The sequence below is a fragment of the Oncorhynchus tshawytscha genome, linkage group LG20, assembly GCF_018296145.1.
Source record: "Oncorhynchus tshawytscha isolate Ot180627B linkage group LG20, Otsh_v2.0, whole genome shotgun sequence".
Classification (NCBI taxonomy): Eukaryota; Metazoa; Chordata; class Actinopteri; order Salmoniformes; family Salmonidae; genus Oncorhynchus; species Oncorhynchus tshawytscha.
Genome location: NC_056448.1, coordinates 37,237,803 through 37,253,730, shown reverse-complemented (window position 1 = coordinate 37,253,730; position 15,928 = coordinate 37,237,803). Strand labels below are relative to the sequence as shown.

Below are 15,928 nucleotides of genomic sequence, written 5' to 3'. Positions count from 1 at the left end.
AGGGATTTGAGGAATGAGAGAAGGTCTCCAGAGATGGTCTGGAGAAGGGAGGAGGGGATGGGGTCAAGTGCGCAGGTTGTCGGGCAGCCCGACCTCACTAGTCGCAGGATGTCATCTGGAGAGAGAGGGAAGAAAGAGGTCAAGGTGTAAGGTAGTTCTGTGTGAGTGAGACCAATGGATTCAATGGTTGAGTGAATGAGTAGCCGATGTCATCAAATATTTTTTCAAAGTGGTTGACAAAGTCATCTGCAGAGAGGGAGTGGGTGGAGGCTTAAGGAGGGATGAGACAGTGAAATAAAGTTGTCGTCAACAGTTTCCTAGGGTTAGAGGCAGAAGCTTGAAATTTAGAGTGATAGAAAGTGGCTTTGGCAGCAGATACAGAGGAAGAGAAGGTAGAGAGGAGGTGATAGGATGATAGGTCCTCCGGGAAAGTTTAGGTTTCCTCAATTTTCGCTCAGCTGCCCACAGCCCTGTTCTGTAAGCTCACAATGATTCACTCAGGAGGGGAGGGCCGAGCCAGCCCGGAGGAAAACATGGCAGCCATGCATTGCCCTCAAGTGTTAAGCATACATTCTTGAAATATTACAACCTAGTTTAAAATCAAGTACATTGTGTCAGTCAGATTGGTTTGCATGCTAACACAAAGCAAACTATGTATCAATATTACATTCCATGTTAATTTAAAATAATAGGAAACAATGTTGGTAATTTGATACAGGGGTATAACAAAACATGTTTTATTTCTATGAATAAGACAACAATCATAAGGTGACACGATACAGTACAAACCATACACATTTTTATATATTTGTATAGAACCAATATGTATTCTGTGGCACCCGGCCAAATGGCCTGCATCCTGCACGAGTACACACCCAGTCTACTTCTACACATGTGAAACAGTCACTAAATGAATGTGATATGATACAGTTTCATTATCACTGGAAATAATGATAATTTAAGTCACATTTACTACAAATGTATTACATAAGCATGCAAAACTATGGTATGATGAGGTTCGGTATTTTCCGGTAGTCATCGTTATACATTCGGTGCTGCGGTGTATGATGTCACTAGCGACATCCCAAACAGCTCGCTCTACAGCCCAGAACTGCTCGACGCCGTCGACAGCTATTTTATTCCGGGAGGTTTCCACACATTTTTGATCCGGTTTTAGAAAGCTACCCAAGCTAACTGCAAAGTAGAGGTAAGCGTGCACGTGGTGGGTTTCAATAAAAACGGCTTTGGCGTTTACTAACTAGCCTATTCATAGAGCAATTTACCATCCTGCTTTTTCTAGTAACGTTAGGTTGTGCGGGATAGCATTTTTGTCACTCACACAACTAGCCTCACCCTATATACCTCAGTGGCCTCACCATCCCCCTGCTAACTAAGTTAGCTAGCTACTTGCATCTGGGAGATGCAAGCCCGACAGCAAAACCAGTTTCTAAACTTACTATACAATATTTGACATAACTGTCAGGGCACCGCCATCTCCTCCCTGGTAAAAAAACAAGCTTAATTTATAACTTGTTGAAACAGACTTATATAACCTTATGGAGACTAGCTTTATTAGCTAGCTGAACCAGAAGCCATCTCTGGCTTGTCAGCTTCCTAGCAAGTTAGCTAAGCTTCCTTGCGTTGACAGAGCGAGCCCACAACGTCGCGACCCATTCTACAGCAATATTTGCAGCTTATAAATGTTTATAAATCAAATACCCATTTATACATATGGTATGTAATTGACTATAACCTTAGTGTATACACATACATTATTTAATCAATTGTTATGTATTGTCTGTTGTCGACGGAATACATATTTGTGTCGGCTATAGGCGAAGGACCCGCCCAGCATCAATGCCACACAGTTAGAATGCCATTGAATATAATGGCATCATCTGCTGGTCAAACCAACCAAGGCGTTTGTAAATAGCAGCAATACTGCGTAGTGGCAAATATTTACATACTTCTAAAATACGGCTTTAAGAATATCCTAAACTAATCTTTCTCATGGTAAGCAGAAAGCAGCTGGCTGGCTATTCATTGTTTTAGTAATTTGGCCATTGGATGGTGTCGATGGCCTTTGTCGATTTGTCTTTCACCTCGCTTTCAATGCATTTTGATGGTTTTCACATTGGGTGGTGGTATTACTAGCCTTTGTATACCTAATCCTTCCTGATTATAATCGTCTTGATGGTGTGGTAAACTTCTTGCACTAAATAGAGTTTTATCTCACCCACTCTGGCTCCTGAGTGGTGTAGCGGTCGGTCTAAGGCACTGCATCTCAGTGCTAGAGGTGTCACTACAGACCTTGGTTCGATTCCAGGCAGTATCACAACCGGCCGTGATTGGGAGTCCCATAAGGCGGGCACACAATTGGCCCAGCGTCGTAAGGGTTTGGCTGGGGTAGGCCGTCATTGTGAATAAGAATTTGTTCTTTAACTTGCCTAGTTAAATAAAAGTTGAAACATTAAAACCAATTATAATAATAACATAATTCATAAAAATCGTAATAAATGTAAAGTTATCATAATGAAAATATTTGTCTTTTCCAACACACACTTGGATGAACAGCTGCTGTTGTCAGCAGTTCACCTTTAAAAGTTTGGCAAGGGCCCTAAGGCAATGTAGATGTGAACAAACTTGCCATGCCAATAAAAATCAAATAAAAGATAGATATGTGTTGAAGTCACAGGGAGAGGATTTGCACAGCTGGGTGGGTGATGACCTCTGAGAATTTGGACCACGCTGTGCCTCGCTTGCGTCATTGCGTTTGACTGTCCTAACCACCACCCATTTCAAGGGTGGTGGCCAATTGTGGACATGACATAAGCCTTTTCCATCCTCAGTAAGAAATCCATAGGGAAAGTAACAACTATGTCCTCAAAGATTAGCATGCAAGGCTTGTGATCTGTGCTTGCTGCTTTTAGCTGTTTTAGTTTTTACTTCTCCTGTGACCTAGTAAGACCAATGTCTCCATGACATTGCAGAGACGAGAAGGCCTGTCATTTTTCTAGTTGATGGCCTTATTCCGTGCTAATTTATTAATAGAATTTCAGGTCTATTCTCCGAGCTGCAGCTTGAGTGAAGAAATCATTTCTGCGTTATGGATGAGCCTGTTCAGTTGTCTCCTCTCTGTACTCATAGTGTCTCTGGTAGTTTTTGCACCAATGTCAGAATTTAGTTTTCCAGTCATCACTCCAGACTAAAGACGGTATGTTCCGAACTCGGGCCTGGTTGCATTGTGGCCCCTAACTCCTTCCAATAGTCCCTCGCCCTACTATGCACAGATCTGAATCGATTGGATGGGGGAAGGAAGCTCTACTTAGCGTTTCGGAGAGTTAGGTGGAGCAATCATAATGCTGCTGCTGTCTGTCTCTATCCCTTCGATGAGGTAATCCCTGGAAATATATAGAATGGAAGGGGCCAGGCAGGAAACAAAATTAAGTTATTTCATTAGCTTCTTGTGTAGTCAAGGGAGTTCATCCACCGAGCTCAGAAATTGGTATATTTTATAAGCTCTTCTACCCACCACCACCCACTTCCCTTCATAGGTGATGCACATTGTGTTTCTGTTGAAGGGTGACAGAATGGGTGTGGCTCAACAACAAACTGCTCAAACCATTAGACACACACTACCTTGAAACACTAAAATGTACCCTTGGCAGTTCTGTGTTTTGCATTCTTGATGTGTGTTTTGCATTCTTGATGGGATCAAGAACACGGTTGAGGTCATCAACTGTCACCAGAGTGAAGGAGACACACGACCAAGACAAATTCACATGAAAAATGTTTAATCAGCGCTCCTCACTTACAAAAAAAAAAAGAGTGTCATATGCATTTCATTTTAAAGTCTGAACCTCGTATAGGCCTAACCCTAAACATATTAACAGCGGACTGATTTAGCTTCCAGTTCCCGGCATATTCAAGAGTTTTTTTTCTATGTTTGTCTTGTTTAACATGGTCAGCTATATGGTTTCCGGCTGGCTGACAATCACATTTGAACAGAGAATGTGTTGACAGTGAAGTAGCCTAATTTAAAGCATCCCTATCCATTTAGTCACTCCCTGTCTGAAATGGTCGAGGACAGATGCCACTCTTATTCAGTTATACTGTCCGTATATGTTCTGTTCAGTGTGTCAGTTTTGTGTAAAGGGCCCTACGCAAACAGAGCGACGGATATGGTCCGTTCCAAAATTTGAGCTACACAAAAGTATATGGGTGATTCTCACAAAACTGACAGAAAATAATTACTCTTGGATCACTAACATTAGGATCTTTATTCATCCATTTCATAATTGCTGTGTTTATTGATCAGATATGCATTTTACCACAATTTCCACAACTACTAATGCAATAATTCTTAATATCGCAACAGTTTTCGAAGTCCAAAAAGGTAATAAACAAAGCAACCTCAAAAGTTTTTTAATTTTTTTATTTTTACATTGCTCACCTATTGAAAAGGCTGGAGTTAAACAACACTGAAAATAAATATATTTAAAATTAACTTATTATAATGTATTTCGCAACACAATCTTTTTTGAAACTTATTTTTTTGTCATAACTTGTGTATACATGTTATTTGTATGTACCCATCCACTACATGGCCAATGGTATGCTCATCGAACATCTCATTCCAAAATCATGGGATTAATATGGAGTTGGTCCCCCCCTTTGCTGCTCTTCTGGGAAGGCTTTCCACTAGATGTTGGAACAGTGCTGCGGGGATTTGCTTCCATTCAGCCACGTGCATTAGTGAGGTCGGGCACTGATGTTGGGCAATTAGGCCTGGCTCGCAGTAGGCGTTCCATTTCATCCCAAAGGGCTCTGTGCAGGACAGTCAAGTTCTTCCACACCGATTTCAACAAACCATTTCTGTATGTACCTCGCTTTGTGCATGGGGGCATTGTCATGCTGCAATAGGAAAGGGCCTTCCCCAAACTGTTGCCACAAAGTTGGAAGCACAGAATTGTCTAGAATGTAATTGTAAACTGTAGCGTTAAGATTTCCCTTCACTTGAACTAAGGGGCTAGCCCGAACCATGAAAAACAGCCCCAGGCCATAATTCCTCCTTCACCAAACTTTACAGTTGGCACTATCCATTGGGACAGCTAGTGTTCTCCAGGCATCCGCCAAACCCAGATATGTCTGTCGTACTGCCAGATATTGAAGCGTTTTTCATCACTCCAGAGAATGCGTTTCCACTGCTCCAGAGTCCAAAGGCGGCGAGCTTTACTCCACTCCACTCCACTGCCAACATTGCGCATGGGGATCTTTGGCTTGTGTGCGGCTGCTCGGCCATGGAAACCCATTTCGTGAAGCTCCTAACGAACAGTTATTGTGCTGACGTTGCTTCCAGTGTCAGTTTGGAACTTGGTAGTGAGTGTTGCAATCAAGGACAGACTATTTTTTACAAGCTTCAGCACTCGGCAGTCCAGTTCTATGAGTTTGTGTGGCCTACCACTTCGCGGCCCGAGCCTTTGTTGCTCCTTAACCTTTCCACTTCACAATAACAGCCCATACAGTTGACTGGGGCAGCTCTAGCAGGGCAGATATTTTTACGAACTGACTTCTTGGAAAGGTGGCATTCTGTGTGCTTGATTTTACACACCTGTCAGCTACATGTGTGGCTGAAATAGCCGAATCCACTAATTTGAAGGGGAGTCCACATACTTTTGTATGTATATAGTTTATGTATATAGTTTATGTATAAAGAACAAGGGGCACACTATCAGATTAAGCCCAGATTGCCAAAGTAAACATTTGATTTTTCCAAAATGGTTTCGGAGAGGAGAATGCATGTTTCGGTAATGAGTGTTACCTAGTTTGCCATTGGAAAACTGTACTGAGCTCTATTTGAGATTTAGTAACCCAATACATCAAACTGTCATTTGTTAATCCCAAATGATTTGCATAATACAAAAATGACTGATCTTAATGCAGTTGATAAAAATGCCCCTTATTTTAGCATAAGTACTGTAGTTACATGCATGCATTTTCAGAATTCAAAGTGGACTTAAGCATAGAAAAAGTAATTTCTCCAAGGTCTTTACAGGTAATATTGGTGTATTAGGGATCCTATGGGTAAATGGCATCTAAATATGTGGGATCTGGACCAACAACTGGCTTGGGATATCAAACAACAGTATAGGTAAGTGCTAAAACAGGTGAACGTGTCAAATGGGGATATCCTCCTTTAAGTGGTCGGTCGGGTTGCACTTTGCTGAAACAAAAACTCCAGATTGTGTCTTTAAGTAACTCATATTTGACAAAACATCTATACAATAGGTGTAAGCAGTGGTACTGGTAAATCATTGAAGTTACCAGCATAGGACACCTGTTGACTATACATTAGAATTAGCTCATTATCATCACCGAAATTAAGGTTAGAATTATCGAAACAGACCTAAAAATGATTTGGTAATGAGAAATGTGTGTTAATGAGGCCCTTGGCTCAATCAGCAAGTAATAGGAGACAGCCATTATGAGTCAGCAAACCATTGATCACATCACTGAAGCCCATTCATGCCTCCCTGTTGGTAAGGTAATGGCTCTCGAGTTTTTCCCAATTTGAGCTTTTTAGTCATTTCGGAAATGAGAAAGTGTCATAAAGGCGTGTTTGAGAACAAGATATACTAAGGACTACTCCTCTAGATGATGCATCATGGGTGAATAACATTTTATTTAAAAAAAATATTGCAGTTTTTACAGCAACTTAGTGTTACGTTAATGAAAACCATGTCCTCAGACACTGTTTTTACATAATCAATATTATTTGAATGTAAACTTCAACTAGTTTACAATTTTAATGATTTATGCACAACCTACAGCAAAATATTTTGTTTTATTCAAATAAGATACATTTATCTCAAGTAAAAGAGTATAAAATGACGCAAGAATTTAATCTGGTCTCATTTCGGTAATGAGAATTTGGTGTTAAAATGTCTAATTCAGGCAAATGTAAAATGTATTTCAAATAAGACACCGCCATATACTAGGTATCTTCGTTTTCAGAATGACAGCTGATTCTTGTAGATAGATGCATTATGGTTTTATAACTCAACCATGGCAGTAGCAAATTAACTAGTTTCATGAGTATCTCCCACGTAAACCTACAGAAAACGATGCTGCGTTTGCATAAAGTGAGTAGCAGCTTAATGCCATAGGAACTAGGCTAAGGAGCCTCTTGTCTGGATGTCATGCAAATGCTGTTACCATAGCCTTAGTGGTCTATCAGGTTGCTGGCTGGCTGTCCTAACTCACCTCATACTTTGGGCATGCACACTTGACACAAAGCAAATAACAAACACTTTTGTAATGCTGTGACTGAATGAATATTCTTATTGCAACTGTATTTATCAATGTCAACAAGTCATGTTCGTTAAAAGCAATAGTTTGAATTCTCCTCTTTTTGAATGGTTGGAAATAACCCATGGCTCTGACATGAAACTGTGGTGTATGTTGTTGCCTTTAGCCTGCGCAGGCACCTGTCGTCATGTCCCAGTTTATTAAACCAAAACTGAAGGTAACGTGTGTCACCACTGTGTGTTAGTTTGCATGTTGTGTGCGTTGCTGCTATCGGAAGGGTGTTCATCGAATGCATGGACATTTCTGGAATGCTGAGAGCAGCCAGGGAGAATGTTTGAGAGCAAGCCATGATGCTGTTGTTTTGCTGAATAGAGGAAGAGGGAGGGAGGGAAAGAGGCAGAGAGACGCAAAGGGCTGGGCGGTATCTTGGCCTGCTCCCATCACGGCCTAGCCACTGCAGGGGCGATGCGTCTGTCTGCGCTGCAGCGAGAGAACGAGTGAGAGAGAGAATAAGAGGGGCGTTCAGTTTCTCATTCTTCCTTTATCAGTTGAGCCTTTCATCTGGAGCCTAGACCGAAGTGACTGCTGCTGGCTTCATGGCCACCACCTCTCCTCAGGTACTGATTGCAGAGACAGTGTTGGAAAGAACAGGGCTCTGGATAAACAGCCCAGAATATCTTGATTTTCTCTTGATACATAACCAAAGTTGGTTTTACAGGTTAATGGTTAGCCCATGTCCCTTAATTTTTGAGAATTTAAGTTGAGTAAATGTTTATGGTTAACTGTGTTAATCTAACTCTGGTCAGTTGATTTGGTTTTAGTTTATTTTAATGGTAATTTGTCACGGAATTCATGCCTGTGTTTTCTGCATGCATTGTATGTTTGTGTAAGCAAATGTTTTTTGTCTTGACAGGACTTGGTTAATGTGGTAATTTCATTGGTTTTAACTTAATTCCATGGTAATTGAATCACTGAATTCAGGCCTACGTGTAGGCTACTGCATGCGTTGTCAGTGGAGTCGTGTGCATGAAACTGAAGGTTTATGTTGATTTTAACTGAGCTGGATTAAATTAATGTCACTGACCATTATTTATGAAAAAAATACATGCAAGGGAATCACGTTTGCATTTGGCATGGTAAACCTCCCCAGATGTCAAATCTCTTGACATTGGCATTTCACTGTGTTGTTGACTGGGCGGCAGCCATTTTGATTTAATCCAGACGTGATTGTTTTGGTGATGTTCCAGAGTAGGATTTGTATGACGGATTGAAAGTTTATGTGAAAATTTATGAAAATAAGAGTAACAATGAAGCTGAATTCAATCTTTTGTCATGTAGCCTTATCACACTCTTGTACATATTGTTTTAATTCACAAACCAACCATCCACTGTTAACTTCTTCAGCTGCACTCAAATCTCCCCTGGGCATGCTACCGATCAGCTAGGAGTGGAGTGGGCTGTAAGGGGGGGGGGTTGTCAAGGTTCACTCTGAGGGAAGGGAACTGAAGCTACGCCTCATCTCTTTGCACATGTATTTGGCATGTACTAAGTCTTCTGGGATCACCCTGCCGTTTCCTGTAAATTCCTCCGGTCTGCATTCGCCCAGTATGGCGTCATATAACCCCTCGCTAACTGATGTTACCATAGGAACCGTGAGGGGGCTGACTATGGCTGCGTTTACACAGGCAGCCCAATTCTGATCTTTTTTTCACCTACTGGTCTTTTGACCAATCCGATCAGCTCTGAAAAGATCAGATGTGTAAAGATCTGATTTAATTGGTCAAAAGACCAATTATCTGTTTCCCACTGTCTCACCCTTTGGGAGTGATGATGAGCCTTCTCCTCAGTATAATATTTTTTTGTGCTCCGTCAAAACGAATGGATTTGTTTATGCCAGGAAGCGAGCGAAGACTTTGGTGCACTCAAATTAAATATCCAGCTACTAAGAGTAGCCTAGGCCTAATGCGTAGGCAATAATTCTAATGAAGCAAATCGATACCCCTCCCCTCTCCACCAACCCGTCCACCCACCCACCTTGTGTCGCATTCTCTCTCTCAACAGTGCAATATCTCTGAATACTTGTGCAGTGATGGGAGCCACACAGGGATCTATAAATATCTCTGGCCTCCTCGAATGGAATCTGTGGCACGTTTTTATGAGAATGACCTGATTTTTAAAATGGGGAGATTGGGAATAGATGCACTTATGGTTTTCATCCTTTACTTCTAATCATGGACTGATTCAGAACTGGGACACCAGGTGAGTGCAATTAACTACCAGGTAGAAACAAAAACCAGAGGTGTTTTGGCCCTCCAGGACCGGAATTGGAACAGCCCTGTTAATATGCCTTCATGACAATGGCTAACCGTCTGAAAAGGTACTGTCACTACTGTGTGGCGATTACAAGTGGTTATTTCAGTGACAAATACCTATTGTAGACAATGACGTGATGATATTTGCGTTAAAGTTGTTGACTCATCAAGAATACCAAATTAATATTAATTTTGAATATTGCTGATTCACTAAATTCCCGTTAATGCATTGAAAATGTGAAATAGTTTGACATGACAGTTTGAGGTAAACACCCAAGTTGAATGCACCTTTGGTAAATGACTGAAGGGGAGAACAGAGGGAGGGAAGAATCTTCTAGAGAACCTTGAAACAGCCACATTTACATAACACTTCAAGTGTGCCGGTCCCGTGCATGAGTACTGACATAACGTCTTTCTTTCTCTAAAGATGTCTTATGTAGTTGGTACTGAAGTGGCAATTTAGCCTAGTTTCCTGCGTCAGTATTTAACCCAACCACTTTCCGGGTATCTAGGCCTATAGTTAGTTTTCTATGCAGAAAAAAAACACTATTTGGGAAAATAGTTTTAGGGATGGAAAAAAGCTTTTTAACTAAAACGACTAAAACCAAATAAAGTATGTAGGAATGATAATGGCACTTTAAAAAATAATAATTTTGAGAACTAGCAATCACCAAAATAAATGCTAGATAGTCAGGGAGAATAAATCATTCCCCAAATGATGCATTCGGGAGTATTTTTGTCATTGCATGAGGCCCCCATTTGATTTTATGTTTAAGTCACTCAGATGGCATAAGCCATGGCAAAATGTGTAGAATGGCAGATTTTCTCTTAGCTCCATTGTAAATTGTGTAGATTTGCAGGAAACTAGCATAAATCTTTTAGCTAAACCTAAAAGATTTCAGATTTTTCGCGCAGCAAGTAGCCAAGTGGTTTGAGCGTTGGACTTGTAACCGAAAGGTTGCAAGATCGAATCTCCGAGCTGACAAGGTAAAAATCTGTCGTTCTACCCCTGAACAAGGCAGTTAACCCACTGTTTCCCAGGCCGTCATTGAAAATAAGAATTTGTTCTTAACTGACTTGCCTAGTTAAATAAAGGTAAAAATTATTATTTTTAAGATTTCTTGTTGTTGACTGTACCATTGGCCACACCCATGGCCACCCACCTGTCACCCCCACCACCTAAGTGCTATTTTGAACCAGAAAAAAACCAGTAACAATGAAGCCACAAAAACAGGATGTGGGTCCACCACCTCAATCCACAACCTTTGTCTCTGTACAGTTGATAAGCAGCCCTAACCACTGTTAGGTATAAGTCCTAACCACCGTAGAGTTATTTAATGGCTGCTTGCTTACACGGTTGAGAAACCAGGTGGTTGGACTTTGACTATCCTATGTAATGCGGATGGAATTTGTGCATGGTGCTTCTGTCTCCTCCTCTTAGCACTAAAAATGAATGAGCCTGTTGGCGAGAGATCAAGGGTTATATAGACTTTGAGCCTCGAGGAAGCATTCAGCTCTGCTGTTTAGTAGTAGTATGTGGGGGTGTGTGAGGTAGTTAATGGGTAAGTGGACGAGGGAGGGAAAGAGTGTTAGAGAGAGGGGGCAGGAGATGGAGGAAATTGGTGTTATCTACCACTCACAGCGTCAGTCGAGCACTATCTCCTATTGCAGCTGCACTGTGCTAGGGGGTCTTCCGCAGGTCGAAGATACAACGTGCTATGACGTGGCCTCTTCCTTCCCTAAATGTATTGTGGTCTGATAAATGCTACAGATTTGTTTTTCTGTAATGTAACCATTTACAGTGCCTTCAGAAAGTATTCCCACCCTTTGACTTTTTCCACATTTTGTTGTGTTACAGCCTGAATTTGAAATATTAAATTTAGATTTTCTTTGTCACTGGCCTACACACAATACTCCATAATGTCAAAGTGGAATTATTACTTTGTAGTTATTACTCCACAATACTAACCTAAATGAGAGTGAAAAGAATGAAGCCTGTACAGTATAAAAACTATTCCAAAACATGTATCTTGTTTGCAACAAGGCACGTAAGTAATACTGCAAAAATGTGGCAAAGTAATTTACTTTTTGTCCTGAATACAAAGTTACATTTGGGGCAAATGCAATACACCACATTACTGATTACTACTCTCCATATTTTCAAGCATAGGGGTGGCTGTATCATGTTATGGGTATGCTTGTAATCGTTAAGGAGTTTTTCAGGATTAAAAATAAATGGAATGGAGCTATGCACAGGCATATCCTAGAAGAAAACCTGGTCCAGTCTGTCAAGGGGTCTGAATACTTTCCGAATGCCAATTCTACACTGGAGTTGCTTACCGGCCTGATTGGGCCGAGTTACACTTTTGACTTAAATCTGCTTGATGGCACGACTTAAATAATTTTCTAGCAATTTGACAGAGCTTTAATTTAAAAAAAAAAAAAAAAAAGAATGGGCAAGTATTGTACAATCCAGGTGTGTAACGCACTTAGACTTACCCAGAAAGATTCAGAGCTATTTTCGCTGCCAAAGGTGATTCTAACATCTATTGACTCGGGTGTGTGAATATTTTCATATTTCATTTTCAACACATTTGCAAACATTTCAAAAAACATGTTTTCACTCCATCTTTATGGAGTATCATATGTAGATGGGTGAGGAAAGATATCTATTTAATCCATTTTGAATTCAGGCTGTTAAACAAAAAATGTGGAATAAGTCAAGGGGTATACATGCTTTCGGAAGGCATTGGGCTTGACACCTGGACTTGCACACACATTCAGTTGTCTCTAAACCACATGCCAACAGGGCAAACTCTTTACAAGGTCCGATGACTTCAAGTTCACATTGAAGTGACGATATCTCACACGGCTGTAAAATTCGCTGCATCACTCCTTTAACAACGACTTTGGCACATTGTGTCTCAGAGCAGCAGTGTCTCCCAGGAGAGCGTAGTGTCCTGAAGACACATGACCCAAAGGCTGTTTACTCATTGGTCCAGAGAGCTGTCCCTCAAACAGGCTAGTCAGAGTAGCGTGTGCCTTCATCCCCACAGGCAGATGTCAGAGCAGAACGGGGTTGTGGTCAGCTAAATCCTGGGATGATTTAAACCCTTGTGTATTAGGACTGGTGTAAGGGGACGGGGGAGGGGAAATTGTCTAGTATGATGCTTTTTACAGAAAATGGGCCAGTGTAGAGGCTACTAATGGGTTTAAATGCTTTTTCATGATCTTGTCAGTTATTTCTTTTTTACATCTCTTTCTTTTTATAGATTGATTTGTTTGATGGCAGAGTGGCCATAAACTCATACAGTACATTCGGATAGTATATTGAAATTAAGCTCCGGTGCTTCCTGTTTTCAATGATCATTGAGATGTTTCTACAACTTGATTGGAGTCCACCTGTGGTAAATTCAGTTGATTGGACATGATTTGGAAAGGCACACACCTGTCTATGTAAGGTCTCACAGTTGATCGTGCATGTCAGAGCAAAAACCAAGTCATGAGGTCGAAGGAATTGTCCGTAGAGCTCCGAGACAGGATTGTGTCGACACACCGATCTGGGAAAGGGTACCTGCAGCAACGAAGGTCCCCAAGAACACAACAGCCTCCGTCATTCTTAAATGGAAGAAGTTTGGAACCACCAAGACTCTTCCTAGAGCTGGCCGCCCGGCCAAACTTAGCAATAGGGGGAGGAGGCATTTGGTCAGGGAGGTGACCAAGAACCCAATGGTCGCTCTGACAAAGCTCCAGAGTTCCTCTGTGGAGATGGGATACCTTTTCTAGAAGGACAATCATCTCTGCAGCACTCCACCAATCAGGCCTTTATGATAGTGTTCAGACAGAAGCCACTCTTCAGTAAAGGCACATGGCAGCCTGCTTAGATTTTGCCAAAAGGCACATACATAAAGGACTCTCAGGCCTTGAGAAACAAGATTCTCTGGTCTGATGAATCCAAGATTGAACTCTGGCCTGAATGCCAAGCATCATGTCTGGAGGAAACCTGGCACCATCCCTACGGTGAAGCATGGTGGTGGCGGCATCATGCTCTGTGGATGTTTTTCATTGGCAGGGACTGGGAGACTAGGAAACATGAACGGAGCAAAGTACAGAAAGATCCTTGATGAAAACCTGCTCTAGAGCGCTCAGGACCGTGGACTGGGGAGACTTCCAACAGGACAATGCCCCTAAGCACACAGCCAAGACAACGCAGGAGTGGCTTCGGGACAGAGAATAATGGGAGAAACTCCTCAAATACAGGTGTGCCAAGCTTGTAGCGTCATACCCAAGGCTGTAAACATGGCCACAAAGGTGCTTCAACAAAGTACTGAGTAGAGGGCCTGAATACTTATGTAAATGTGAAATTTCAAATGTTTTTGCAAAAATGTCTAAAAAGCAGTTTTTGCCTTTTCATTATGGGGTATTGTGTGTAGATTGATAAGTGGAAAAACAATTTAATCCATGTTAGAATAAGGCTGTAATATAACAAAATGTGGAACAAGTCAAGGGGTCTGAATACTTTCCGAATGCACTGTATATGAGCTATATAGAACAATCTGCACTTTGACTGGACTCCTGGCTCCTCAGTTCTCTCTCTTGCTGGTGCCATCTCTTCAGTGGGTTAGAGTTATGGTGTAGTTCAGTGGTTCCCAAACTCTTTCATTTACTGTACCTCCCAACGGAATTTTGCTCTGAACGGAGTGCCCCCGAATTACCCCTTCATGTGCATCTTCTCAAGTACCCCCTGGTTGGGAGCCACTGGTGTAGGAATATGTTTGGGGAAGAATTGAACCAGGCAACAAACTGGTCTGTTGATTGTTGAGGAGACCCAGCCAGCCCAGCGGCCCCTCTGTGGACCAGACCAAGCAGTGTCTCCTGGATCTGCTGAATGTCACCACACTGCTGACACCACTAATCCTACTGTCAGAGATGGACCATCTCACTGTCTCTCTCCCTCCGTCTATCTCCACCCCTCTTTCTCGCTGTATGAATGGGAGCTGCGCTGGCCGTGTTTTAACAATGGGCCTATTTCATGAGGTCTAGCACTACCCCCACCCCCCGGGGCAGACTGTTGGACTGTCAGCTATTTTATTTTATTTATATATGGTCCTCTTTGCTCATGGGGTTCACTGTCCTTGGGTTGGCTGGGTAAATCAATGTTCTGTCCCTCCTTACTGAAATAAATGACTCAGTTAAGCACACTGAATTCTGTTCATAGTCGTCATATCACATTTTGATCTTATCCATGTCTATTGTGAGACACCTTGTCTGTACCTTTCTTTCTGGAAGAATGGTTTAGTCTGTTTATTTCTGTCAAGAAGGTTCTGATTGTATGAAGGGTATGAGATGGTCTATTGGAACTGGATGACAACCATGCGCAAACAGTCCTGACCTGAGATGAAGGATGCTGTGTGTTTTCTCCCCCTGGTGTTCAGCTGGACTGGCCTCTCTCCACCAGGGCCTGGTCTGGTGTATCAGAGGTCACAGGGACCTGATAGGCCACAGTGTAGCTCACACCACCCTGAGAAAAGACTCCAGATGTAGGCCTAAGCATTGGGAAAGACTGGCTACGGACAATTTATCAATCCCCCCACAATGGTTGGCAGGTAGGCTGGGATTACACCCATGTGCTAAAATCCTACAATCTCACGGAAGCCATTTGGAGGCTGCCTCACATTTTGTTGTGTATTCATCAATGATTGAAAAAGACAAACTTGCCATCTTAAATGCACTTTATGCTGCTACAGTTCACTGTCACATCAGCTTCAAAGTTGCCATGTTGAATGCTGGTAATTCAATTTATGGTCTAGGAGCCTAGATTCTCTCGCCCTCCCGGGCCCCCTGCCACTCCATAAATGACACCAAATGTTCAGCTCACATTCCTCATTGTCCAGAGAGACAAGTAGTATATGAAAGGAAGCACCCTGGGTATGCCTGCCTGGCAGAGACTGCGTTACAGTCACTACCAGGGTGTGGTCCTCTGACAGCCCCACTATCCAGGCTGGGGACTAGAATACAGGGTGGGTGACTGATCCTGTCTGGTTACCTCGCCCTACTCTTCCCTCTTTCTACTGGCCTCCACTCCCCCGGTGTATGGTGGGAGGGTATATAGGCTTGGTGAAGAGGGGGGCTGAGGGCCAGTGCGTGTTAGGAGGGCTGACAGCAGCAGTCCAATTGTGAAGTGAGGTCTGGTTACTGTTTGTTCAGAGCTGTGTGGAATTTCTGCCTCCACTCCCTTTTTTCATTCTCGCATTCTCAGCTGCTGGCCCCACGGCGAGTCAGCTGGACTGGAGAGGAGCTGGCTACTT

At 42.3% G+C, this 15,928-nt stretch overlaps 1 protein-coding gene across 10 annotated transcripts in view; it reads left to right on the top strand.

Annotated features, from left to right (window-relative positions):
• Window positions 1-1,052: 1,052 nt before the first annotated feature.
• The window catches only part of sptan1 (spectrin alpha, non-erythrocytic 1), a 52,732-nt gene continuing 37,856 nt past the window's right edge, over window positions 1,053-15,928 (top strand). For 9 of the 10 annotated variants that reach the window (XM_024381673.2, XM_042302617.1, XM_024381669.2 and 6 more), the window contains exon 1: window positions 7,776-7,925. In XM_024381673.2, the coding sequence (XP_024237441.1) occupies window positions 7,905-7,925 (21 nt within the window). In that variant the 5' untranslated portion in view covers window positions 7,776-7,904. Of the gene's footprint in view, window positions 1,208-7,775; window positions 7,926-15,928 lie in introns of those variants that run through there. The other variant, XM_024381666.2, reaches the window with a different exon arrangement.